Source organism: Danio rerio, chromosome 20 (assembly GCF_052040795.2).
Source record: "Danio rerio strain M-AB ecotype USA chromosome 20, GRCz13ab, whole genome shotgun sequence".
In the NCBI taxonomy this organism is placed as follows: Eukaryota; Metazoa; Chordata; class Actinopteri; order Cypriniformes; family Danionidae; genus Danio; species Danio rerio.
Genome location: NC_141040.1, coordinates 27,328,447 through 27,356,000, shown reverse-complemented (window position 1 = coordinate 27,356,000; position 27,554 = coordinate 27,328,447). Strand labels below are relative to the sequence as shown.

Below are 27,554 nucleotides of genomic sequence, written 5' to 3'. Positions count from 1 at the left end.
ATTTATCATGGTCTGCAAATAATTCTAGGGCATAAGATTAACCGTGTCATTGTGTGTGTGTTTGTTAAACAACATTGTTACAGAAACGTATTTTAAGTGGGTTATTTTCTAAATATCAACTGAACAAACGTGCCTGACAAAAAACAAATCCTTCAAACATGCTCTTAACTTTGCATTCTTACCAATAATATTTTCTTGAAAATCCCGGTAATTCTAAAAACCTTCTCCGAAACATAACAATAATATTGCGATTAACCCAAATCAAACGGGTGGTTGAGGGATTTTGTCATATTTACCTTTTTTCTGGTATAAAAGTCATTTCGCGTTTTTAAAATGCACTTGTCATCTTGCGCTTTCCGTAGTCACAATTTCATTGGCGGGTCAGAGTCATGTTGTACTGCTACACACTATGATGAGTTTTCTGAATATCAATCTTTTTACAGTACAAATGAGAATATTATGATGCATTAAATCGCTTTCTCCAAACGTTTCAAACGAAGAATTGGATTGTGGAGTTTATTTTCATCCGTCATTTGTTTAGTAAGTAAGTGTAGTCTTAATATTAGGCTAATGTTGCGAAGCATCACAGGTTTAACGTTAGCAGCCACTTAAGTTAACATTTTGTTTATTTATTTAGTCTTTTGATGCCTGAAGGATTTCAGTTTACTACTTTGTAATCTGCGTTTATTATAACTACTGTCAAAGACGTCCAGCAGCAGCAGATGACAGCAAGTAGTCATGAGTGAACGGTATTGATACTGTCTGTACTATGGTAACTTACTATTAGACTATTTGTCCATTTACCAGGATTCAGCAATGCCTGCGTTTCGGCAGGTTGGGGAGAAACAGCTCCCCAACCCTATTCTGTACATGGCCTGGTGTCCTAAAAGAGATCTGATCGCTTTGGCCAACACTACAGGAGAGGTTGGTCTTGCATAACTGTTACACACAAAGTTGGCTTTATATTCACACATTCTGACTTGCTCCTTATTATATAATAAGTATTCAGTAAAGTATTCTTTGCAAATTCGAAATGACATTATCAAATTGGCATATGCTAAAATCATAATCATATTAACAGCCAATGACCGTTGAAGTACAACATTGTTCAGGCTCAAATAAATAAGTTGGTGCTAATGTGGTTTTGAAGTTATGCAGATGTGTGATTTCAGACCGAAAGTTGAAATTGGCATGGTAAACAGTATAGGGACCGTTAAAATCAACGAATGTGTGAATATATAAAGCAACTTTACCTCAAACATACACACTCATATCTGTCTTCAGTTAGAGCTGATTGTTATTGTCTGTAGGTCATTGTCATTTGACTTCATTGGACTGTTCTGTCATTACAGCTTCTTCTGCATCGGCTTGCCAACTTTCATCGGGTGTGGAGTTTACCTCCTAATGAGAACACAGGAAAAGAGATCACATCACTGGCCTGGAGACCCGATGGGAAAGGTAAACGAATAGTATTTCAGTGGCTTATTACAGTGGACACATTAGGGTTATTATAGTTAGTGTAAATCATAAAAGTAAAACAAACCTTACTTGTACTAAATGTTGACTGAAAACAGGGTTAAACTACTTTCCAATTATAAAAAGAACACAATCAAACATAGGGAATGATTCAATTTTAGAAGCTGTAATAGTTGTATAATTTTATTAAAATAACAATGTAAGAAACATTTTCTTTTGGATTTCTTTAATGTGTTGTCTTCATTTTGAACACACTAGTTTGTAGCACACAATGTTCAGGTCCTAGGTGTCACACAAATTTGACACTGTTTATATTGCTAATTTTTCTTACATTTTACAAATATTTTAGCAGTGTTATTAGATTTTTTTGTTATTTGTGCTATTGTTTATTGTTACTAATAAATGCACTTGTCAAAAATTAGTCAAAACATTCTGATGCTGAATCAGTTACAGATATGACAAATAAAAAAACAACTTTAAAAAATATTGAACTGCGGATTTTTAGAGAGAGTTGCATCTCTGTTGCATCTCGCCGGGTTATTGCTTTTTCCTACTCTTTTAGCAAGACAACCCATTCTTGTCTGATGGAAACAGGTACTACCTCAATCACATGATATGATTCTTTAGCTGCATAAAACAAATGCTTAAGAAATTAAGATGTTTACATGCAGGATGTCTCAAATCTTTTTACAAGACCTGGAACCCTGTTTTAGACTACATCAAATGGCTTACCCGGTTTATATCAGCTCTAATACACAGTAAATAACCAAAAAGAGGAAATACTGACTCCTTAATGCAAACTTTTCTTCTTCTTTTTTGCTCTTTTATTGTAAACTTGCTCAATTATTATTTTTTTGTTTTATTACATTTTATTTATATATATTTTTTAATTTATGTATTTTTTCACAAAGACTATAGGATACACAAAACTTATCACTTGTTCAGTTTCGAATGTGGAAAAGTGTAAAGGTTCATTGAGCTGAATGCATTAAATAGTCAGTATAAAAAAAGGTTGAAGATAAACTTGTGCTAACAATCTAGCCTTTATAACCAAATTATTTAACAAAAGATAATTACTGCAGTAAAATATTTGTAGTTTTTTAATAAGCATGATATATACAAGATAGAGAGGGTATGAAAAGTTAATTTGTCCAGTAATAAACACCAAACACACGTGATTGTTGTCATGCCGTGGACTCGGCCAATCGTGTAATATCCGTGTCGTCATCACAGCTCCTGCAGTGGCTCTGTGCTGAATCAGTAGTCTGATCTCGGAGTGCTGTCGCGGTACTTTGATGCCACATCACTTTGATGTGACAGTCACATGGCGTCAGCGCAGCGTCAATCCGGACAAAAGTTCTAACCAGCATGCACTGCTTTAAGACAGATTTTGATCGATCTGCGCATCGCTGCATGAAGTCAAACGCACCTTTTGATGTTTTCCCATTCAAACAGAACGCCCAAGCATATTGCCTGACATAGATATATACACTAGATATCGCATAGGGACCCTGAGCATGCGTCAATAGCACCGCCACATTGGTACAGTGCTCCCAGGACAAATGTCATTCAACCGCACTAGTCAACACAGTGTTATTACGTGAAGATGCGGGACTTTAGTGCTGTCTACAGGTGTAGTAACGAGCAAACAAAGAACAAAAAGCACAAAGGCAGAACAGTTCATAGGTAATATTAAGTATTTTTATGTTTTTGTATGTTCTGAACTTCTTTGCTAATCAGGTAACGTTATTGATGATTACAGTCACTTACTGCATTCACCAAAAGGCAAAGCAGCTCCAACTCACACTAAATACTCGGCTTATGCTAGTTTTGTTGAATAAAATCAGCAAACAATGCAAAAGAAATATGACAACGAGATGCTGCGCTACCAGAAACTTGTATTATTGTCGGCTAACGCCAACAATTACACTATAGTGAAAGACTCGTTCGGGGGATTCATTCACAAACGAATCGCTCCCTCCGTCACTATGAGAAGTGAAAGCAGGAGGAGGAGCTGTGTTTTAGGACATGATTAGATCAAATTTAACAGGCAGGGTGGATAGTACATTTCTGTACTTACAAACACAAGCTTTTTGTCAGGAATGCCCGTGCGGTCACTGATCCATCAATGTAGAAAAGTGATGTAAAATTATAATTTTCGTAATTAGAAAAATAATTTTACATACTAACATCCAGGAAAACTCCCGATCATAGATGTATGTGTATATGTGTATATCTCTGGCTTTGGATAGCCACAGTCCTCCACTGTACCTTGGTCCCGCATTCATTTCAAAGGAGATTTAAAAAGGGACTGTTTTTTTTTTTTTCTTATAGGATATGGTTGTTTTTAATTCATAAATCTTTTTATTTTTTATTTTGAGAGGATAGTGGATAGTACATAGTCTGTAATTTTTCCTCTGTTGTATTGTTAAACACCAATAAAATATATTGAACTGCTTTTGTAACAGAAAAATAGATCTTCATTCTGACTTATTTAAGCTACCATTGTCATTTTAATTCAAGTAAAGTTGGTTTTATTTTCGCAAATTTGTACTTTCACCTTAATAATATAATTTTCGAAAGGTTTTCTTTGCAAATTCTAAATAGGCAAATTATATTAGCAGCCAGTGACTATCAAAGTAAAACGTTGTTCACAGTCAAATAAATAGTGCTAATGTTGTTTTGAATTTCATTTGAATTTGTTTATTTCAGACTGAATAATCAAAGTAGCATGCTAAATGATATAGGGACAATGTCACAAGTTGTCACTGTAATGAATTTATGAGTGTAAAATCAACTCTACCTCAATGTCATGTTACATGATTATCCACATTGGATCGTTGTGTGCAGTTCTAGCGTTCAGTGTTGGCGACACGAAGCAGGTGGTCCTGTGTGATGCAGAAAAGGCTGAAATCCTCCATCTGTTCCCTGTGGAATATCCAGCATCCTGCATGCACTGGATGGAGGTGCAAGATGACAGCAGGTGGGATTTTTGACATGGTATTGTTTTCTTTCTGCATTGATTCCATAGTTTGATTGGTTTTATATTTTCCTCTAGCACATTAACCTCATTCAGCGAGTCTGAGGATGAGTCAAGCCGTTTTCTTCCAAAGTTACCCACTTTACCTAAAAGGTGAGACTCTGAACACAAGATTTGTCCACTAGAAAGCTGATTGGGAAATGCTTGGGTCACTCATTTGTTTTTTTTTTTATGTTTAAATGTTTTTTATGGCTTTTCCATTTTCCTTTGTGCCATGTTTGTGTTCAGCTACAGCACCACATCAAAGATATTTAGGTAAGAAGACACTTAATGTGCTTAAATGCTGATTATTTGCTGTTTCTTTAGCTTACTCTTTATTTATTTACTTTTATTTTGAAATGGTCATCTGCATGTGGCTTGTGCTTATATGACTGTGTGTGTGCGTACGCTCTGGTTTTTTCTTATGTGACGTTTTCTCCCTCACAGTGAAGAAAAATCAGAAGAAGTCACAAACCTTTTAGGGGAAGTGAGGTCAGTTTTGCATGTATTTGAGCTGAATGATTGTAGGCTTTGGACTCTGCTTATGTTGCATTGTGATCGTTGATGTTTTGTTTTGCAGACTCAATATCCTGGTTGTTGGAGGACCATCTGGATTTGTTGAGCTGTATGCTTACGGCCTGTATAAGATTGCAACATTAAGTGGGGTAGGTTATAAATAAAAACTTGAACATGTTTTTTCTTTGCAAATTTGTATGTTTAAGTTTATTCTTAGTGTTAAAAATATTAAATAAGTAGTAAAAGTTAGGTTATTTTTAAAATTGATTGAAAAACAATTCCAGAAATGCTAACTTAAATGTTTTAATAATTGTGAGTCAATAGCTTGCATTTCTGAAAGAACAGAAGTCAGAATGCTGATGGGAAAAAAGCCAGAATTTTAACATCTTTATTTTGCAAGTTTAATTTGTTTTTTAAATTTAAATTTTTTAAAAATTACATGAAAAGAAATCCAGAACTTGAATATTTGTAATTAAATTGAAAAATATTGAAAACATGGATTTCTTTAATCCAGTAGTGAAAACATGTTTCTGTAGGGTATAGAGTTTATAACTAGCCGTACATTAAATCAATATTTTCAATCTAGATAGTTATGTAAACAAGTTGTTTATGTAGAAAATGACATCATTTATTATTTCTGTTTCTTTTTTTCTCAGATCTTAGGGACATGCCGTAGTCTTGGACTGTCTAGTGACCTCAAGTCTCTCTCTGTTATTACAGAGATTAGATCCACAGACGACAACCTTGAGATTCGTTACATACAGGTGAAAGCTTTTTGTGTGTGTGTGTGTGTGTGTACAGTTAAAGTTAGAATTATTAGCCCCCCTCTCAATTTATTTTTTAACAGAGCAAGGACATTTTCACAGTATGTCTAATATTTTTTCTACAGGAGAAAGTCCTATTTGTTTTTATTTCGGCTAGAATAAAAGCAGTTTTTAATTAAAAAAAAATAATTTTATGGTCAAAATTATTAGCCCCATTAAGCTGTGTTTATTTTTTTCAATAGTCTACAAAACAAACCATCATTAATCAATAACTTACCTAACCTGCCTAGTTAACCTAATTAAATGTCACTTTAAGCTGTATAGAAGTGTCTTATAAAATATCTAGTCAAATATTATTTACTGTCATCATGGCAAAGATAAAATAAATCCATTATTAGAAATGAGTTATTAAAACTATTATGATTAGAAATGTGCTGAAAAAAATCTTCTATATGTTAAACAGAAATTGGGGAAAAATAAAAAGGGGGGCTAATAATTCTGACTTCAACTGTATATATATATATATATATATATATATATATATATATATATATATATATTAGAGCTGGACAATTGATCGTTCAAAGATCTCGATTCGACCCCCTAGACGATCTTAATTTCTACGATTCTGCCAAGTTCAGGAGAGAAGAAAAGGCGGCTGCACAAGTCTTTTTATTTTTTTACACACTTTGCTCAATGACATTGACACCTCCAAATGATGTTGAATGAGTCACATACTGTATTTATAAGGTATAATTCACCTAAAAATGTCATTTTTGTCTTCATATAATGATGTTTTCGTGATCCGGAAATCACACGAGACGTGAGCTCAGCTGCTGACCGTGAGCTGTTATCACAGAGAGGACGCGCGCGCGCTCTACTTAATGATAGACATGTGCGTGTCTATTTTAGTGAACAGAACCTGCATATGTTGCGAGTAACAGGTAATACAGTTGTAAATAATATTCAGTTTGTGGCACAGAGTGATCGCTTGGGAGCCATGCGCGAAGTATGAACAAGCACTTAGCAGTCAGAATGAAACCGAAAGTGTGCACTTCATTTAAGTGATCGTATCGCATTTTAGATTTATGATTATGACAAGCATTTGATATGTTTTTTCTTTCATAGCGAACCCACAGTTGTGCAAGAAAATAAATGTTTACAGTGTCAGTATAACTGCTCTAGCCTATATATTGTTGAATATAATCTGATAATGGCAAATGTCTGATTTTACCAGTGAATAAAATTGTCTAATATGACAGATATTCAATTCAACATCAGAATTATTATAAGTAGAATATAATTATTTATAGAAACCAGTAGACCTACACATAATATTATTATCGATGTTGTGCCATATGTTTGTTTTTACCATACCTTTATTTTACATCTACAGAATCGTGAGAGAATCGTGATCTTTATTTTAAGCAAAAAAAAACTGCGATTCTTATTTTAGCCAGAATCGTGCAGCTCTAATATATATATATATATATATATATATATATATATATATATATATATATATATATATATATATATATATATATATATATATATATATTAGTGGCGGGCGTAACCATGCTGCGTTAACGCAAGACTCTTATTGGGTCATTAAAAAAAATATCACTTGATCTATTCTCAAAGTTGGGTTGGGAGCTGGGTCTGTTCTATGCTAGCTATGATGACATTCACCATGATATTTTAGCGTGGATTGATGTATACCTGGCCGAATTGCACTTTAGGGGGCGAGAATGAGTCTTTAAACCTGTGTGTATTCCTACTGTGAAATTACCACATTAAACGTGACATGCTAACATGGATGCAGTTCACTAGAGTGAATCTGATTAATGTTAGCTCCACATCTAGCTATCACGCACCGGTAGAGTTTATGCGTTCGAGTAAAACATACAAATAAAATGGAGCGGTTGCTTTTTAACATGAATGACGCTAAATGTAAGTCAAACCGGTGAGCCGCCTGACAATAAAAAGTCCCCTTCTGGATCAAATCAGCAGGATGCCCTTCTGAATCTTTCACTTACTTCGAAGACACTACTAACTATGCTTACATCTACCTTAATAGACAATGATATAATTAAGGTGTTTACGTGAAGTGCTTTCATGTAAGAGTTTCCTGTAATTTTGGGTGACTTTATCTGCAATTCGGCAGTTTCTCATTCACTCAGTTTCACATTCACTCATGAACATTTCCCTGTGCATACTTCACGTCTTAATTCCATTTCTGTTTAGTTCAGTTATGACTTTAGTCGGATTAAGGTAATCAAAATTCTGAATGCCTTCGGCAGAATTCAAATGAGCCATTTTAATCTAGATTAATTCCAAGATTACAGTGAGATTAATCTAGATTAAAAAAACATCTATATCCATGTCCACCTACAGTTGATGTCAGCATTACATTTACATTTACATTTAGTCATTTAGCAGACGCTTTTATCCAAAGTGACTTACAAATGAGGACAAGGAAGCAATTTACACAACTAAGAGCAACAATGAATAAGTACTAAAGGCAAGTTTCAGGTCTGTAAAGTCTAAGAAGGGAAGTATTAGTAGGTTTTTTTTTTTTTTTTTTTTTTTTGTACAGTTAGTGTGATATTCAAAGAGGCAATTGCAGATTAGGAAGTGAAGTGGAGACTAAATAGTTGAGTTTTTAGTCGTTTCTTGAAAATAGCGAGTGACTCTGCTGTTCTGATGCAGTTAGGGAGTTCATTCCACCAACTGGGCAGATTGAGCGTGAGCGTTCGCGAAAGTGATTTTTTCCCTCTTTGGGATGGAACCACGAGGCGACGTTCATTCACAGAACGCAAGTTTCTGGAGGGCACATAGATCTGCAGAAGTGAGTGCAGATAAGAAGGTGCTAGGCCAGAAGTCACTTTGTAGGCAAACATCAGAGTTTTGAATTTGATGCGAGCAGCAACTGGCAGCCAGTGCAAACAGACTAGCAGCGGAGTGACATGTGCTTGTTTAGGTTCATTGAAGACCACTTTTCTGAAGCAGCTGAAGAGGCTTGATAGAGTTAGCTGGAAGCCCAGCTAGTAGAGAGTTGCAGTAATCCAGTTTGGAGAGAACAAGAGCTTGAACAAGGAGTTGAGCTGCATGTTCAGATAAGAAGGGTCGGATCTTTCTGATGTTATAGAGTGCGAATCTGCACGATCGAGCAGTTCTAGAAATGTGGTCAGAGAAGTTTAGTTGGTCATCAATTGTTACTCCAAGGCTTTTCACCATTTTGGATGCAGTAATGGTTGCCCCATCCATCTGGATTGAAAAGTTATGGTGTAGAGTCGGGTTGGCAGAAACTACAAGCATTTCCGTTTTTGCGAGGTTCAGCTGAAGATGATGATCTTTCATCCAGTGTGAAATATCCAACAGGCAGGCTGAGATACGAGCTGGAACCGAGGGATCATCAGGATGAAAAGAGAGGTATAGCTGGGTATCATCAGCATAGCAGTGGTAGGAGAATCCATGTCTCTGGATGACTGGTCCTAGAGATGATGTGTAGATGGAGAAGAGAAGTGGCCCAAGAACAGAGCCTTGAGGTACCCCAGTGTTTAGATGCTGTAGGTTGGACACCTCTCCCCTCCAAGACACCCTGAATGACCTGTCATAGAGGTAAGATCTGAACCATTGTATAACAGTGCCCGCAACGCCCAGTGACTCAAGCGTAGATAGCAGGATCTGGTGGTTGACAGTGTCAAAAGCAGCTGACAAGTCCAGCAAAATGAGGACTGATGATTTAGAGTCTGCTTTAGCCAGTCTGAGATCCTCCACGACCGAGAGCAGGGCAGTCTCAGTTGAGTGGCCTTTCTTAAAGCCGGATTGCTTGTTGTCCATGAGATTGTTTTGAGTAAGAAAGTCCAGAACTTGATTGAACACTACTTTCTCCAGAATCTTGGCCATGAATGGAAGCAGGGATACTGGTCTGTAGTTTTCAAGTAGCGTATGGTCCAGGTTGGGTTTCTTTAGCAGTGGGGTTACCCTAGCCTGCTTAAATGTAGTGGGGAATAAACCAGAGCCAAGAGATGTGTTAATTATGTGAGTCAGTGTTGGTATGACTGCAGGAGAGATGGCTTGCAAGAGATGAGAGGGAATGGGATCGAGTGGACAGGTGGTTGCATGGCTAGATAGCACAAGTTTGGACACCTCAGACTCAGAGAGCTGAGAAAAAGAGGTGAGTGTGTGTGGTGTTGGTGTTGTATCTTGCGTGTTTGTTGTAGGTGCAGTAAATTGAGCACTGATTTTTGCAGTTTTGGTGCAGAAGAATGTAGCAAAGTCATCAGTAGTAAGTGTGGAGGATGCGGGTGGAGGAGGAGGATAGAGGAGGGAGGAAAATGTTTTAAAAAGTAGTCGAGGATTAGTGGCATTGTTGATTTTCAGACGGTAATACGTCTGCTTTGCAGAAGTAACCTCAGCTGAGAAAGAGGACAGAAGAGTTTGGTATGTTAAGAGATGTGCAGGATTTTTAGTTTTCCGCCAAATTCTCTCCGCAGCCCGAAGTTTTGAGCGATGCTCACGGAGAGCATCCGAGAGCCAGGGTGCAGGAGGACTGGCACGGGCTGGAACGGAATTATTAGCCCCTCTGTTAGCCCCTCTGTTTATTTTTCCCCCAATTCCTGTTTTACGGAGAGAAGATTTTTTTGAACACATTTCTAAACATAATAGTTTTAATAACTCATTTCTAATAACTGATTTATTTTATCCTAATATGATGACAGTAAATAATATTTGTCTAGATATTTTTCAAGACACTTCTATACAGCTTAAAGTGACATTTAAAGGCTTAACTAGGTTAGTTAGGTTAAATAGGAAGGATATGGTAATTAGGCAAGTTATTGTATAATGATGGTTTGTTGTTTAGACTATCTAAAAATATGTATAGCTTAAAGGGGCTAATAATAATTTTGACCTTAATGTTTTTTGTTTTTTTAACTGCTTTTATTCTAGCCGAAATTAAACAAATAAGACTTTCTCCTGAAGAAAAAATATTATCAGACATACTGTGAAAATTTCCTTGCTCTGTTAAACATTGGGAAATATTAAAAAAGAAAAAAAATTCAAAGGGGGGCTAATAATTCTGTCTTCAACTGTATATCAAAAGAGGACGTATCATCACTGACCCATATACAAAATATATAATATTATTTTAACCCTTACAAGTATTATATATGTATTTTTACAAATAAAATGAATAGATTAATAAATACCATATTGATGGTTATTACCTGCTCTATATATTGTTAATTTGAGGAATTCACATGTATTAAAACAGCAAATAGTGTATTCTGATACTGTGATTGATTGTGTTGTAGCTGGACACTGGGCTGCTCTCTTCATGTCTGCCCGAACTGACCAAGATGGCACGCAAGTTCACACATATCTCAACACTGCTACAGGTGACTGTCTTCTTATAATCTTCTGTTCTCGCGCAGATAGTATGTTTCATTCTCTTTTGTCTTTTTAGTATCTGCGTGTCTCTCTCACCTGCATGTGTGAAGCATGGGAGGAAATTCTTATGCAGATGGACCTCCGCCTTACTAAGTTTGTCCAGGTCAGTTCAAATCAAACAAGCAGTTATAAGACACCACTGGCATTCATTAGACATTTAAACCACAGTTGATTATTGCAATAATGGACTGATCCACTGAAGCTATCCTAACTGGCTTTGATTTGTTTATTAAAACTTTTAGAACAGTTGATGAGTTGCAGTGTTGTTTTACAGGAAAAAAACACAAGCACTCAGGTTCAGGATGAGTTTTTGGAGCTGCTGTTATGGGGCCATGCAAGGTAAACAATTTATAGATGAAATAGATGAAATGTTCATTCATGAGTTAAAGTGAAACTGCCGAACTGCAGTTAAAGTCAGGCATCCTGCTGATTTCATTCAGAAGGGCACTTTTTGTCAGACGGCTCACCAGTCAGGTATACATATCAAGGTGAAAGTCATCATAGCTTGCGTAGAACAGACCCAGCTCCCAAACCAACTTTGAGATTACATTCACGGCAATATTTTTTTGTCGCGCGTTAAGAGTCTCGTGTTAGCGCAGCACGTATATTTTATTTATTTATTTTTATTTATTTAAATCTGAGTATTTGATGTCATTTTAAAATAAACTTTTAAATCATATATTTAAAACAAATTGTATTATATTGAAATAGACATGTCACATAGATTTGAGATTTCTTCTATGTACAGTTGAGGGCAAAATGAAGAAATTATTGTAATATTTAACAGAGCAAAGACAGTATTTCCTATAATATTTTTTCTTCTGGAGAAAGTCTTAATTCTTTTAGTTTGGCTTAAATAAAGAAGTTTTACATTAATCAATTAAGGCCAGGTTTATTAGCCCCTTAAGAAATATTTATTTTTGATTACAGAACTTAATTTTAATTAAATTTTTGATTAAGTTACAGAACTTATCCAATAACTTGCCTAATTAAATTAACGTACAAAGTTAACCCAATAAACTTATTTAAGCCTTTAAATGTCACTTTAAGCTGAATTCCAGTGTCCTGCAAAGTAACTAGTAAAATATGATGGACTGTCATCACTGCAATGACAGTCATAAAAAGATAGTCATTAAAACTAATATGTTTAGAAATGTGTTCTTCTCTGTTCAGCAGAGAAGTTTTAAATAGTTCAAAATTAACAGGAGGCTAATAATTTTGATTTAACTGTACATGAAATCAGTTTTTGTTTAATGTAATTTTAAGTGATAGTCTAAACAAATTTAAATATTTCCTCAGTGTTTCTAAACTTTCATGAATTTCTTTTTGCTGTTGAACACAAATCAATATGTTCTAAAGAATGTTGCAAACCTGCAGTCATTAACATTCACAGTAGGAACAGAAATGTTGTGGCTGCTGCATCCAAACATTCTTCAAAGCATCTTTTTTTTTTGGAACAGGTTTGAAAAAAGTGGAAGATAAGCAAATGATAACAGAGTTTTCATTTTCGGGTGAACTATTCCTTTAATGTGGACACCAAAATGGCACATCTTGTCTCTGTTTGGAATGTAAATATATGCCTCAGTGGGATGCCTTGAAGACAAAAAGGTTGAGAAGTACCACAGTCAACCTTCTCATGCTTGTATTTGATCTGAATGACCAACAGAGGGCACAATGTGACTTTAAAACTTTTACAGCTAGCGACAGAATCTAAAAAAATACCATCTACAATACATTCATTTACAACCATTATCCAAAGGCTTTCACTAGTAGGGAAATAAGCCAAAATGTGTTTTTTCACCCCACAGATCCTTATTTCTGGATGAACAAAAAAACTTTAAGGAAAAAAATTTTCAGGTTTTTTTTAGATCTCCAGCCTGAATACAAACAGCTGTAGTACTGTTTTTTTGATGATGATGTGTTGATGTTACTGTTTTTTTCCGCAGTTGATATGATAAATGTTTACTTTTTTAAAACTTTATAAATGCAGTTTTCTCTTTCAGCCCTGAACTTCAGGCTCTTCTCATGAATCAGCTCACAGTCAAGGTAAATCTACCTTGCTAATCCTATCTGCTTACATTGCTTTAGTGATTATTACCAACATCATTCATTGTAACTACACTTTTTGTTATTTGACCACTCAGGGCTTGAAGATGCTGGGTCAGTCTATTGATTCTTCCTATTCCAGCATTCAGAAACTTGTTATCAGTCACTTGCAGAGGTGGGTATTGTTCACCTGATAGAGAGTGTTAGCGATCAGCATGATCAGTGTTTGCTGTTCCCATAGTGGCTCTGAGGCGCTGCTCTATCACCTGAGCGAGGTCAAAGGAATGGCTCTATGGAAGCAGAAGTTTCAGCCTCTAGGCCTGGATCCTTCAGACATAGAGGGTAAAACAATCACTGTTTGTAGACTTTAATTATTTTATTATTATTTATATTCTATTATTCATGAATACTTTAAATCAGTTTCAACAATACATTATATATTTTTCATTTTATGTGTTATGCGCATTAATATTTAATTCTAATATGTATATCAAAGGGCCATGACTCCACCCCTTTCTCAGCAGGGTCTTTTCAGACCTCTAGTTTGAAAAATGTCTGGAAAGTGGGTTAGTCCAGCTTTGTTTAGGCGGGAGTGTCGAGTGGAAAAAGAGGGAAGGGTTTGCATGAAAAGGGGAGTTTCATTACGAGCACTACAGCTGATTTTCACAGCGGCAACACAAACATGGACACAAGGGAGATAGACAGTGATTACTTTTACAAGGACATCGGTAATCAAATTATTTGCTTTAATCTGAAAAAGACAATAATATGATTAAGGTGTTTACATGAGTTGCTTTTAAATGTTCCTTTAATGCTCCAGTTTTACATGTTATTACACATAATATGATTACCGATGTTGCGTCACCACGCTATCCACAGTTCCTCCAGAGTTTCATTCTTAATTGGTCGACCGCAGTTTGGCGCTTTCACTTTCATTCAGGATCATTTCATGTATGCCCCCCATGACAAACAAGATATTGGATGCGAAGAACTGTTCCGTGTTGTTTTAATGGAATTTTTGATACCGCATGCTGTATGGGAGAAAAAAAAAACTTCAGCATTTCTCGGTAGATGCAGAGACTAGGTAGGTGCAGAGAATAGCATCAAACAGCCGTGTGTGTATAGACTATCCTGTCACAAAAATGTGGTGAAAATCCAACACAATGATATTAGTTTGATTAATGTGTTTACATTCGGAGAGCAGCATTTACAGCGGATCTATCAGTCCATAATATTGTAGTGATTTTAACATACTGTAAATTTAGTAACTTAATCATTTTGACTAAGGCATGTCTTTAAAAACTGAAAGAGTACTGCTGATGATACTAACTAACTTTGCCATCTGAATAAACATAAACAACAAACACTGATCACACACTTACTAAAACCTTAAAGACAGGACAATCAACTCCAACTGGAACTCCAACTTTTTAAAAAAGAAACGAGTGGCTTTTCTGGATTTCACTATTTACATATGCAAAAAGCTCTTCGGTACAGAAATGTTCCTTACAAACATATTTTTGTTGCGTGTTAGCAGACCACTGTAATGCACATATGTGGGTCCACACACTGTGCTATACTAATGCTGTGCAATACTGGTGACCCTCGTCTCAAAACAATTCTTCTTTTTCCACTTGTTTTAATTACGGTTGGAAATACAACGTGGCTTCTCTCTGAACACCGTAACAGGTAAAAAGTTAGTCTTCGAAGCTATCATGCATATTAATGAAGTTACACCTCACACACAATAGAGCGCACTGATTGGTTCGAACCAAGTCTTTCTCATGAGTTAATGATAAAAACTAAAAAATGTCAATTTGTACTAGCCGGTACAGACATCCAGTCTGTACTCTGGTATTTACACAAGAATCTCATGGCCGTGACGTAGTTTTAAAATTTATTTTCAAACCGGAAGATCTAATTTGCTCGAAATAACGCAAAACAACCAGTTTTCACTTTCACGCGTAGGACACAAATATCACTTTCAACATCTCAAAAAATTGTGTTTTGGTGTTTTGTGATCCTTTAATGTAGTCGCATGGTTATTTTAATCTAGACTTTGTTCAGTTAACAATAATAATAGTTTTGGTGAACAGCAGATAGTCGATTAATCTGATCATATTTTGTGCATTCTTTTGCTTGCATAATATCCAGTTGACAATTAAAAACATACTTTAAATAAAAGTTCACACTAATTGGAATTATGCTTGATATTTAAAAGATATTTTCTTTGCATTCTCTCTTGTTTATGGTTTAGATGCCATCGTAGCAGTGGGCTCTTTTACCCTGAAGGCCAGCGAACTTTTACAGTGAGTTTAATGTTATTCTGTCTACTGTGATCTTATTGTCTGCTCTGTATAATTCATTATAAAACTCTTCTCTACTGATTTTATTTCAGAGTCATCGATAAAAGTATGAAGAACTTCAAAGCCTTCTTCAGATGGCTGTATGTTGGTAAGCAGCATTTTTTTTTGTGTGTGAGATTTACCTTGCAAATAAATGTAGTCAAGTCTCTGATTCAAAACCTAGTGTTACTTAAAGCTTCCTAATGGAAGTTTGCTAGATTTCAAGTATTGTTATTTTAACAATGTGCAAACTGACACAGAGGATGTAATCCATAAAAAAGGTCTTGAGAAAGTCCAAAAAGCATTCACCTAATGATTAAGCCTATTAAAATTTGTTTAAAATTACAATTTAACTCAAGTTTTAAAAGTAAAAATGATCTGAACAAATGTATAGGGTTTAGTTTTTTATAAGATCAATAGTTAAATAGATATATAAGAATAATTGTAGTTAAATAATACAGTAATAAAACAATGTGTTGTTTTGTACTAATCATTTGAATGGAGGATTAAATTAATCAATCATATAGACCAGTGGTCACAAACGCAGATCCTGGAGGGCCGCAGCTCTACATAGTTTAGCTCCAACCATTTCTAACTCACACCTGCTTAATAGTCTTTAGTAATCTTGGTCACCTTGATTATTTGGATCAGCTGTGTTTGATTAGGGTTGGAGCAAAAATGCAGAGCTGCAGCCTTCCAGGAATTGAGTTAGAGTCCTATGATTTAGACAGACTTTGGTAGTTTTAGTGTCATATTTATGACATACAACTGACCTAAACCATACCAAGGTGTGAGCACAAAAGCACACTCATCAAATATTGTTTAATTATGTTTTAATAATCCTTAAAAGGGCGTGTGGAATGTAGCGTCTATTGTGAGCTTGTATTAGCCTGTATATGAGGAGTGCATCTATAATGCTTTAAACAGTTGCCCTATGATTAACTCACTAGGATCTTAAAACAGAAAAATAGTCTTTTTGTTTTGTATTGTAACAGCTTTTGCTTTTTACAGCAATGCTGCGAATGTCAGAAGATCATGTTCCTCCTGAGTTAAACAAGGTAAGATATTACAGTCAGAAATGGACAAAAAAAGAGTGAAATTTTGGATTACAAAATTGGTTGAAAAGAAATGTTTACAGAGGGTGTATATATATATATATATATATATATATATATATATATATATATATATATATATATATATATATATATATATATATAACAAATTAATATACTTGTTTGTAATAAAGTAAATTTGATTGTTTGTTTCAGATGACTCAAAAGGATCTGGCTTTTGTGGCCGACTTCCTGTCTGAGCATTTCAGTGCTGTGAGTGAGACAGGCATGCTTTAAACTTTAATGAAACATTTAGTGTAAGGCCATGTTCACGTGTTCTGTCCTGTGTTTCAGAACGAAGAGCTGTTTGACCGGAAAGGAAAATATTTCAACGTTGAGCGTGTCGGACAGGTGTGGACCGTCAGGGCTTTTTTTAGTGTGTTTGAGTAACTCTAGTAGATTTATATATTGTCAGAAATGTGTATGTGCTGGTTTTGGTGGTTTACAATGTAATGAAATGACCTTGGTATTACATTGTTGAGGTGGTTATTGCGGACATCCTCTGTGTCTTTCAAAATGTTTTAAGACAGGGTCTTTGCATATTCAAATTTTGCCACAGGTTTCCTAGTTTAGGGCTAGGGTTTGAGTAAGGTGATATAACAGGGTGTCTGCGGGGTCTTAAAATGTGTTAAATTTCAAAAGCTAATTTTTAGGCTTTAAAAAGTCTTAAATTCACTGAAATATAGTGGTGTAGGTCTTAAAACATTTTAGGTCCTTATTTTCCTCTGTCCAAGTAAAGTTGCCCAATCAGTCCAACATCTATACAATCACCAAAAATAAACAGTTGAAATCAGAATTATTAGCCCCCCTGTTTATTTTTTCCCCAATTTCTGCTTAACAGAGAGAAAAAAAATTCACACATAATAGTTTTAATGACTCATTTCTAATAATTGATTTCTTTTATCCTTGCCATGATGACAGTAAATGATAATTGACTAGATATTTTCAAGACACTTTTATACAGCTTAAAGTGACATTTAGAGGTTTAAGTAGGTAATTAGGTTAACTAGGCAGGTTAGGGTAATTAGGCAAGTTAATGTATAATGATGGTTTATTCAGTAGACTATGGAAAAAATACATAGCTTAAAGGGGCCAATAATTTTGACCTTAGAAAAATGTTTTAAAAATGTAAGACGTTAAATTAAAAATAGACTTTTATTCTAGCCAAAATAAAACAAATAAGACAAAAATTTCACCAGAAGAAAAAATATTATCAGACATACTGTGAAAATTTCCCTGCTCTGTTAAACATTATTTAATTAAAAATAATTATTTTAATAATTATTTAATAATTAATAATTATTTTAAAAAAATCAAAGGAGGTTTAATAATTCTGATTTCAATACATATATATTGATTACAAGACTTTTGGCCAGCGGAGAAATTAAAATGGTCGTGCCGAACTGAGTCTGGTTCTCTCAAGGTTTTTTTTTCTTCACTCCCATCAGGTGAAGTTTTTTTTCCCTCTCCGCTGTCGCCACTGGCTCGCATGGTTCAGGATTGGTAGAGCTACGCATCGATGAATTTGCTCTTCAGTGTTTGAACTCTCAGTAATGATTACATCACACTGAACTGAGCTAAACTGAACTGTGCTGAACTTAAACACTAAAAACTGAACTACACTGTTCCAGCTACTATGACCATTATGTGAAGCTGCTTTGACACAATCTACATTGTAAAAGCGCTATACAAATAAAGCTGAATTGAATATATATATATATATATATATATATATATATATATATATATATATATATATATATATATATATATATATATATAAAATACAATATTTCACTACAACATGATCCTCCAGTTGTACAAAAATATGTAGGAGAAGCGACAATTTTTGAAATAGGCATGGGCAAGGTTTTATAACAGAAAAGCATTAGGTTGAATAGGAGTTATACTCAATCCATTCGGACAAAAAGCCAGCAAATGTATATTTTTGATCATTCATGTAATTGTGTCTATAATAAATATACTTTAAACAATGTTAAACTTGTCACTTAAAAAAAATAAATATTGTTGAAAAAAGTATATACAACTAGAGTTTTCTTGTTTTAACAAAGTAAAATATTTGGCTAAGAAACATTTAATAAAGCAACAACAACCAGGCTATTCGAAAAAAGTCCTTAGTGTTTAGCCCTATAAAAGCCTAAAATTTAGTTCAAAATTGTCTTAAAAGGGTCTTTAAAAGTCTTAACTTTGACTTGTTGAAACCTGCAGAAACCCTGTATAATTGGTTTTAGAGTATCAATGGAAAGTCATCATAAGCCAATACAAGTGTGTATGTGTGTTTGTAATTTTTTTAATGTCTATATAATTCAATTTTATTTAGTTTACTTTAAAATGAGTCTAAGTGAAAACTAGAAATATCTCCTTAAATCTATTAAGAAAAGTAAAGCAAATGTTATAATATATTGTATATGCTTTTATATATTTAATAATCATGGGATATTTGTATATATTATAATGGGAATTATTGATCTGTTTTAAATTTCTTTTTTTTTTTTTTTTAGTATTTGAAGGATGAAGATGAAGACTTGGTATCTCCACCCAACATGGATGGCAACCAGTGGGTGACGTTTGTAAAACAGAGCACTCACCTGAAAGGTGAAATCATTTCTTCGCTTATTTTATCTCAAGATTACTAACGTGAGCTTAAGGTTTTGGCAACAAAAGTAAGGTAAATGTGAAATGTAACTATATCTACTTTGGAAACTTGTTTTGCAGACAGTCCACTGCTCTTCCCCACTTACCCACAAAAGTCTCTGCACTTTGTCAAGAGACTGATGGAGGCATCCATTGATCTGTGCTTACAGAAACCAGCCGTGAGTCTCTGACACACACACACACACAGACACACACACACACACACACACACACAAACTTTACTACTCTTTGTTTCTGTAAACAAAGCCACAGTGGCATGGTGACTGATGAACACAACAGTACTACAGCAGGACAACACTTTCACATCTGCCTTCTTTGAAACCTTGTAATTTAGGGCTAAACAACTTTCTGTTTTCAGCTCTTTATTATGGGTTGGGCTTTGTTTGAGTCAGTTTATAGAATTCAATCAACCAGAACAACTGTAAAAACACACGCTGAGGCGCTATTATGTACAGACATCAAAGATTTTTTTTTTTAAATATTACCTCCTCGCAAAAAATGTACAACCGTTACTATTTTATGAATCTTCTATTTTTCAGAAATATTTTCTATATTCTCTAAATTCAAGCTTTTCACATCCATCCATTAATAGTCTCCAGCACATATGTAACAGAAGCATCAACTACATTAACTGCTTCATCCTTTCTGCTGACCACTCTTTCCCTTAGCGCTAATGCGTCTGACTCCTAATCAGATGTCTGTGTGTTTTGTTTTTCAGGCAGTCATTGGTGATTCGGTGAAACAAGCTGTGTGTTTACGCTTGTACACTGTTCCTGAGAGGTAATATTCTAGATTCAGTCTGCAGGTTCTTGAACACAGCCCATATATTTCATGTTAACACTGCTTGGATTTTGTTGATATACTAATATTAATTATTTAAGGGGAAGTTTAGAGAATTGTATTATATTATGTGCAGAGTGACCACTAGACATCCTATGCACTCAAATAATTGCAGAATCTGTGTTTAAATATTTAAATACTTTGAGAAATCTGGTCACCTTAATTTTGTTTTGCTGTTTTTTTCCCCAATAGCTCAGAAAATACCCCAAGGCTGTTTGAGCTGCCTTCACTGTAAGTGGCACTGTAAATCTCTGGTGTGTCATTTCTGTTTTTCCAGTGTAAAATTGCATTGCGAGGATGTTGATGTGAGTGTGTTTTCATGCAGGTGGAATGATAAGAAGGCTGCTATGCATTATGTAGTGTTCTGCATGCCTGAGATCTCGCCCTCTAAAATCTATATTCTTAGGAGACCGACAGACCCCAACAGGTACACATACTTCTGCTGTTCTTTATGTTCCCTGTTGTTTTTGATCAGAAATTAAAATATGTAGATAAAAGTTATTTGTGCGCTACTATTTAAAAGTTTGGCCCTTATGTACTTTCAAATATTATGGACGGAAGAATGAATTAGTGCAAATAACAGTGACAAATATAGTTGAAGTCAAAATTTTTAGCCCGCCTGATTATTTATTTTCCCAATTTCTGTTTAACAGAGAGCAGTTTTTTTTTAACACATTTCTAATCATACTAGTTCTAATAACTAATTTCTAACAACTGATTTATTTCATCTTTGTCATGATGACAGTAAATAATATTTGACTAGATATTTTTCAAGACACTTCTATACAGCTTAAAGTGACATATAAAGATAAACAATTTTAACTAGGCAGGTTAGGGTAATTAGGCAAATTATTGTATAATGATGGTTTTTTCTGTTTTTCTGTTTATTCTGTTATTTTTATTCTGAAAAAAATATAGCTTAAAGGGGCTAATCATTTTGTCCTTAATAAAAAAAAACAAAGATTTTTTCAGAAGAAATAATATTATCAGACATACTGTGAAAACTTCCTTGCTCTGTTAAACATCATTTGGGAAATATTTATATAAAAAAAATTCGAAGGGTGGCTAATAATTCTGATTTCAACTGTTGCTTCATTTGATTCCTCGTGTGATTTTGATCTTTTCTGTGTGATTATATCCCAACTATAAACACATATTGCAGAACTTCTGTGGCTATTTAAATGTGTATAACATACAAATAATACTAGAGGAAAAGGTTGAGGCTTGAAAAAGTTCAGATGCATGTACTACTACTGTTTCAGGTCTGTCCCTAATGGTCTGGTGGCCCTGAACCTCAACACTCCACTCAATTCTAGTATAGATGATGAAACACCTGCACCTGCTTCTGTGTGAGTTCATGTGTGCGATTTAAAAAAACATTTGCCATATTATCAAAACATTGCCATAATTTCAAGTTTATCAATGCATGACTAAATACAGTTATTTTTATAGCGACTGCTCGTACAGTTGCCTTGATGCTCGGTTTTATGATGACGAGACGTTGACAGTGGTTTTGCGGAGACTGGAAGATGATGAGAATAAGATGCGCGTCCTCGCTCAGCTTCCTCTAAACTCTGCTATGAGCTGGGATGAGGAGTTCAGCTGGGACCTTTCACTCAGGTTAACAGTTAATGTATAATCTTCGTTTATTACTTAAAATTGTTCTTCAAAGTCTTGATTTTGTTTATGGGATGCCGTATGAAATGTTAATTCTTCATTTAAAAAAAAAAACTACGTTATTTTTTTACAAATTTGATCTTTACACTGGACTCTGCATTCTTTTAAAAATGATCTGTTGACTTCCTGGCTCTAAGCCCCTCCCTCTGAAAAATGCAATGGGCTCTGATTGGTCAGCCCAGTGTGCTCTGATTAGCTAACTGACTAGTGCATGTTGATAGAAACACCTCCCCGGTGGGGTGGGGTTTGTGTAAATTCTAAGTTTTGTGATGCACAAACTTAGGTAGAAGCTCATTGTCATCTTTAGCAGATGTCTGTTGAAAAAAGTGAATTGTGTAAAAGTAAATATCTCCTTTCGCACTGAACTTTGAGCAGTGCAACTTTGAAGATGTGGTTTATATGCAAACAGAAACATCACACACTAGATAATGCTAAAATTTTAGATTATCATCAAGGACCCCTTAAAAGAAATGCAAGTACTATGATGCATATTAAGAAGCAGATCCAGCAAAATGCTGGATTGTAGTATGGTTATGTTTGGTTTGTCCTATTTATTGTCCTGAAATAGTACTTTTTTTGATGTCGTCTTTGTTGTGGTCTTTCAGGTTGGAGCAGCAAACTGAGGGAATTCCAGTGCAGGGTGTTGCCTGGGGAAACCAGAGCAGAGAGATGGACAACATCAGCGCTCAGTTTGTGGCTGTTAATGGGATCCGCAAAGTGGCCTGTGTGGTAAGAATATACAACTCCAGAATGTTTTTTAACTTTTTATAAGTAAAATCTGAGATATAAATAAACAACAGTTTTTTTAACAAGGAAAATTCTTACTTTTAATTTTAAAATAAAAAAAAAATCAGTTATTAATTTATTTCAATAATTTAAATATTTAGATAAAGAATATTTAAATAATCAATGAAACACTAATGAATGATTTTCTAATGAATTAAAACATTTTCATATAAATGTTTTTTATAAATGTTATAATTTATTAAGCAATTAAGAAATAATAATTTTTAATTATTAATATGATTATTACAGCTTTTTAACATGAAGAATGTATATTTCAATGTAATATACATCTGTTTTCAATAGACCTGTCACAATAATCAATATATCGACTTATCTTGCAATACTTGGAGATTACCTACATTTAGTGAAAAAAAAACCCCACATTTTGGGGCATTGCAATATATATTTACAAATTCACAAATAACATTAAAGCCATTTCACAATGATATTTCTATTTTAACAGTGACCGTTTATAATTGAACATTTACCTAATAGAACATTTGATAGTTTACAGCAGGGGTTCTCAACTGGTTTAGCCATGGGACCCACATTTTTACATGGTCATCAAGCCGCGACCCAAATTTTTAGAAACTATAATACAATTTTAGGAATTATAATTAATTTGTATTTATTTGTTAACATAAACAAGTAGTGACTGATACATCATAAGAAATTCACCAAGACTTACAAATAAACAATATTTTATTGCTGTCTTTTAACAAAATGGATCAAATTATAGAAATATTACAAAGTAAACACGACAAATACAGTTAATAATAAACTGTTAACAAAACATGTTTTCTGGTTTCTAAATGTTGTTTTAATTTAGAAGGTTTCATGCTCTCTTATGAGAGCACCTCACTACATATCACACTAAGGCTTTAAGTCTTTTTTGTCGTCAATATATATATTCATACTTTACATATTCGGGGTCATACTTGCGATTCGGCAAATTTGTTGCAACAATAAATGAAATTTCATATGTCAAACGGTAGGGCTGTCGCGCACGCATTACAAAATAAAAGTCCGGTATAAGCAAAAAAAGTACAAATTTTTACTTTTGTTGTTTTTTTTTGACCACACACTCCGTGACCCACTGAAAATCTTCCCGCGACCCACCAGCTGAGAAACACTGGTTTACAGTATATAAAAGGATATTTATCTTTTTAACTTCAAATTTATAGATATAAATAACCTTAAGAATAAATATTTAGTATTTATGGCTATTTGCATTATGCTTTTATATAATCATTGCATAATCAGTGTTATAAAATGATCTCAAAATGACAGTAATATTGCTTATCGCAACAATTTCTGTAACAATATATAGCACACAAAAATTTTATCGTTTTCGATATATATATGTTTTTTGCATATACTAATTGTTATATAAAGAAATAATTAATTATTATATTACTGTTTAATAATTGCCATTATTTCAAAAATAATTAGCAACCAAATAAAGATAAAACCATAAAGATTTTGGCTTGCTTCCATATTCTGTAAATGGTAAAAAAATCTATTGTCTGATCTCTTCCATCAGCTCAGTGCCAATCTAAGGCATGTACGTGTGTTTGAAATGGACGCAGAGGAGGAAGAGGATGAGGAAGAGCGAGCTGATGAGTCACAGGAAATGAGCTCAGACCAGGAGAGAATTGAGGACACAAAGACTAATGAGAGTGATGCTGGTGAAGGTGGACGGGTGGAGGATGCCCAGGTGTCGGGTCAGGGGCCAAGAGACAGTTTGGATGACACTGCAGGATCAGATACACTTTGAAGATCACACAAGTTCTACACGATGGAACTATAGACTCCTCTGTTATAACAGGTCATGTTCTCTACATAGCTAAGAAAAATTGCGATAAACATGAATATTTCACATCGTCATTTGTAAATAAATGAATTTATTGGTAATACCCTGAACTCATATCTGGCAAAAATGTTTCTGTGTTTTCTCTGGTTGGATGAACCCTGAGCGTGCATGAAGGAAAGGCATTGTAGAAATGCACTATGCACAGTCATCCATTATTTATTTATTCCACAACTAACAGTTTTCAATACCATGTTTACAGAGATAAAGTGAATAGCCTTGAGTTAGTCATGTGACCTCAATGTAAATGCAAAATCAAACTGCTTTTTTGAGTGAAACATGCACTATCCAGTGGTAAATTTTCCATTCATTTCCATTCAGGGAAACTGATTTTAAATTAACTTCTCAATCACTTTGCTATGAGCTATACAAGGTTGTTAATCAATGATATGTGCATTTGTTGAATCCATCAACATGAATTATTTGAGTATTTTAAAACAATTATGAAAATACATTCATACATCATATAAAAATGTCCTGATGTTCGAATAGGATCCAAATCCCTGCTATTTTGAGGCCCACCGCAACTTGACATAGGAGTATGGTTTTCCCTGCCACTGAATTGATTGACATCCGTGTATTAACATGTCTTCATAGTAACGCGTATAATCATATCAACAAGGCAGTTCAGCAAGATCTATTCAGCGCTCTGTGATCATCAATCATCAAAAGTGAATAAGAATGAGGTTTACAAGTTTAAAACGTTTTTAAAACAGTGCATGTTTGTCGTGAATTACAGCGATTTTACCATCTTTATCCCCGCAGCCACATGACAATACTATTTTAAAAGATGACGCTTCCATCCCGGTTTGTGGACGTTAAATCAGGTTTATTTTGTACATTGACATAACGGATATCCACAGTAGTGGATATTAACGTATATCCTGTCAAATTTGCTGTGCAAAAACAGTGCAAAGTTACACACTTTGTGTGTGCTTGTGTGAATGTGCGTAAACTTTGTAACATCATTGTGCGTGACACATCATTGCAGGAAAGCTTGAATAAACTCCACAACAAATACATCAAATAATCATTGGGAAGTTCTTACTGTAGTATTTCTCACAAACGTTACATGAGATCTGCTTCCTTCATGTCTGTCACTGTGCTGTTTATCTGACGCAGCCATGGCGGAGATTGAGGAACACTGACAGGCATGTGGAAACGGTGGGTGGAGAGAACTAGCATTAAAGCCACAGGACACAAAAACAGCTACATAGTGTTCAGAGCAGAAAATTTAAATATTCTCAGAAGTCTAATAAATAATCTGATGGGTTTTTGAGCTAAAACTTTACAAACACATTCTGGAGACACAAAAGACGCATCTTAAATCTTGAAAAAGCGCTTAAATATGTGCACTTTAAATTTTTGCTTTTGTAATGATGTGCTTCACCTTGTTACTGATCAGCTCTGTTCATGGGTTATTCTGTGGATCTTTCATGAAGACTACTTCAAAATAACTAAATTAATCCAGCGGTAAGAATAGATGGAATTGCTGTAATCTTCTCAGTTTTAATATTACAGTTTATTGAGAATTTCTAGGTTAAGTGGACGTCTATTTTGGTGGCTAGCAAAGGTTGAAATTCTTTGCTCTAGTATAATATAAACATCTCAAGTCTTTCTGAACTTCATTTCAAACATGAACTTGAAGGATTGAGTAGGACTGATCAATTATTTTAACATTCTAATGCAGAGTTGCCACTATAGAATATTATTAATCCTGAAATGCTCTAGTTGGTGTCAGTCATGTTGTGTTTTATTGAAGAGCTGTGAAGAAATATGGAAATGGTGCTGATTGTTATTAAAATTAAAATTATTATTTGAGTGGTTTGTTAGCTCAGCTAGATGAATTGAACAAGGAATGTTTTAACTATGGTGCTGTTTGGTCATTTTTTATGGAAAAAATGTTTGTTTTTATTCTAATCTGAAAGAAAACACATGGTAAAGGGTTTGGTACTTCCCATGTGAACATGCAAAAATAAAAATTTTAAATAAAATGGGCAGGATTAAAAAGGTCACATGATCTTGAAAATAATAGTCGCATGTTAATTGTGGTTAAAATGACAACATTGGAAACAAATAGGAAATGTCTTACTTGTAGAATCAATAGTGAAAGCTCAAATTGTTTGTAAAAAACTTTTGGAAAAATATTTCAGAATTTATTTTGCACATTTTTAATAACATTAACAAACTGAGTAAGTTTTTTTTTTACTTTCACTTTTATATTCAAGATGTATGACCGTTTGGAAAGTGACATTTAATTTTCAGGTATAGTCAAACACGGTCAACGTATGATCATCATAGTTTAATACAGTTTTATTTAGTACCATAAAGTTGCAAATTCTAAAAGCCAAATTAAACCAAAACAACGTTTAATATAGTGCAATGAGTCTAGGCATATTTGACATTGATTCAGGCTGTTTTGACTGCCATGCGGACATAGCTATGAGTTTAGGACAGATCAACTTAACCAGAGGGTGACCTGAACATTCATTCATTCGTTTTCTTGTCGGCTTAGTCCCTTTATTAATCCGGGGTCGCCACAGTGGAATGAACCACCAATTTATCCAGCACATTTTACGCCCTTTTGATTTTACATTTTTGATGCCCTTCCAGCCGCAACCCTCTTGGAAACATCAACACACTCGTTCATACACACTCATACACTACGGACAATTTAGCCTAACACAATTCACTGTGAATTGGACTGCGGGGGAAACCAGAGCACCCGGGGGACCCCACGCGAACGCAAGGGGAACACGCAAACTCCACACAGAAACGCCAACACGGTACGAACCAGCGACCTTCTTGCTGTGAGGCGACAGCACTACCTACTGCACCACTGCGTCGCCCATGTGACCTGAAAAAAGATGTCTAAATTAAATTATTTTAGACCTTTTTGTTATGATTAACAACCATACAGAAGTAGGAAATCCCGCAAAAACTCTCCAACACAGTGAAAAACAGCTC

General features: G+C 34.6%; 1 protein-coding gene across 9 annotated transcripts; it reads left to right on the top strand.

The window, feature by feature from the left end:
- The first annotated feature begins 372 nt into the window (after window positions 1-372).
- On the top strand, window positions 373-24,644 carry anapc4 (anaphase promoting complex subunit 4). 9 transcript variants are annotated; one of them, XM_087296687.2, is made up of 29 exons: window positions 373-540; window positions 808-924; window positions 1,353-1,458; window positions 4,327-4,459; window positions 4,535-4,609; window positions 4,751-4,771; window positions 4,943-4,987; window positions 5,076-5,160; window positions 5,668-5,775; window positions 11,097-11,180; window positions 11,249-11,335; window positions 11,507-11,571; window positions 13,236-13,278; window positions 13,377-13,453; window positions 13,520-13,620; window positions 15,536-15,587; window positions 15,677-15,732; window positions 16,635-16,681; window positions 16,895-16,951; window positions 17,033-17,089; window positions 19,261-19,354; window positions 19,475-19,572; window positions 20,133-20,194; window positions 20,447-20,485; window positions 20,580-20,681; window positions 21,517-21,603; window positions 21,707-21,874; window positions 22,537-22,660; window positions 24,261-24,644. In XM_087296687.2, exons 2-29 carry the CDS (start codon window positions 817-819, stop codon window positions 24,492-24,494), a joined length of 2,415 nt encoding a protein of 804 aa, XP_087152813.1. In that variant the 5' UTR covers window positions 373-540; window positions 808-816; the 3' UTR covers window positions 24,495-24,644.
- The last annotated feature ends 2,910 nt before the right edge of the window (window positions 24,645-27,554 follow it).

Bases quoted from the DNA above. Each gene is read 5' to 3' on its own strand.
- anapc4 (XM_087296683.2), top strand. From the start codon at position 817: ATGCCTGCGTTTCGGCAGGTTGGGGAGAAACAGCTCCCCAACCCTATT. The intron at 11,336-11,506 runs GTCAGTTCAAAT...GTTGTTTTACAG, and splicing joins GCCTTACTAAGTTTGTCCAG to GAAAAAAACACAAGCACTCA. The intron at 19,573-20,132 runs GTGAGTCTCTGA...TTTGTTTTTCAG, and splicing joins TGTGCTTACAGAAACCAGCC to GCAGTCATTGGTGATTCGGT.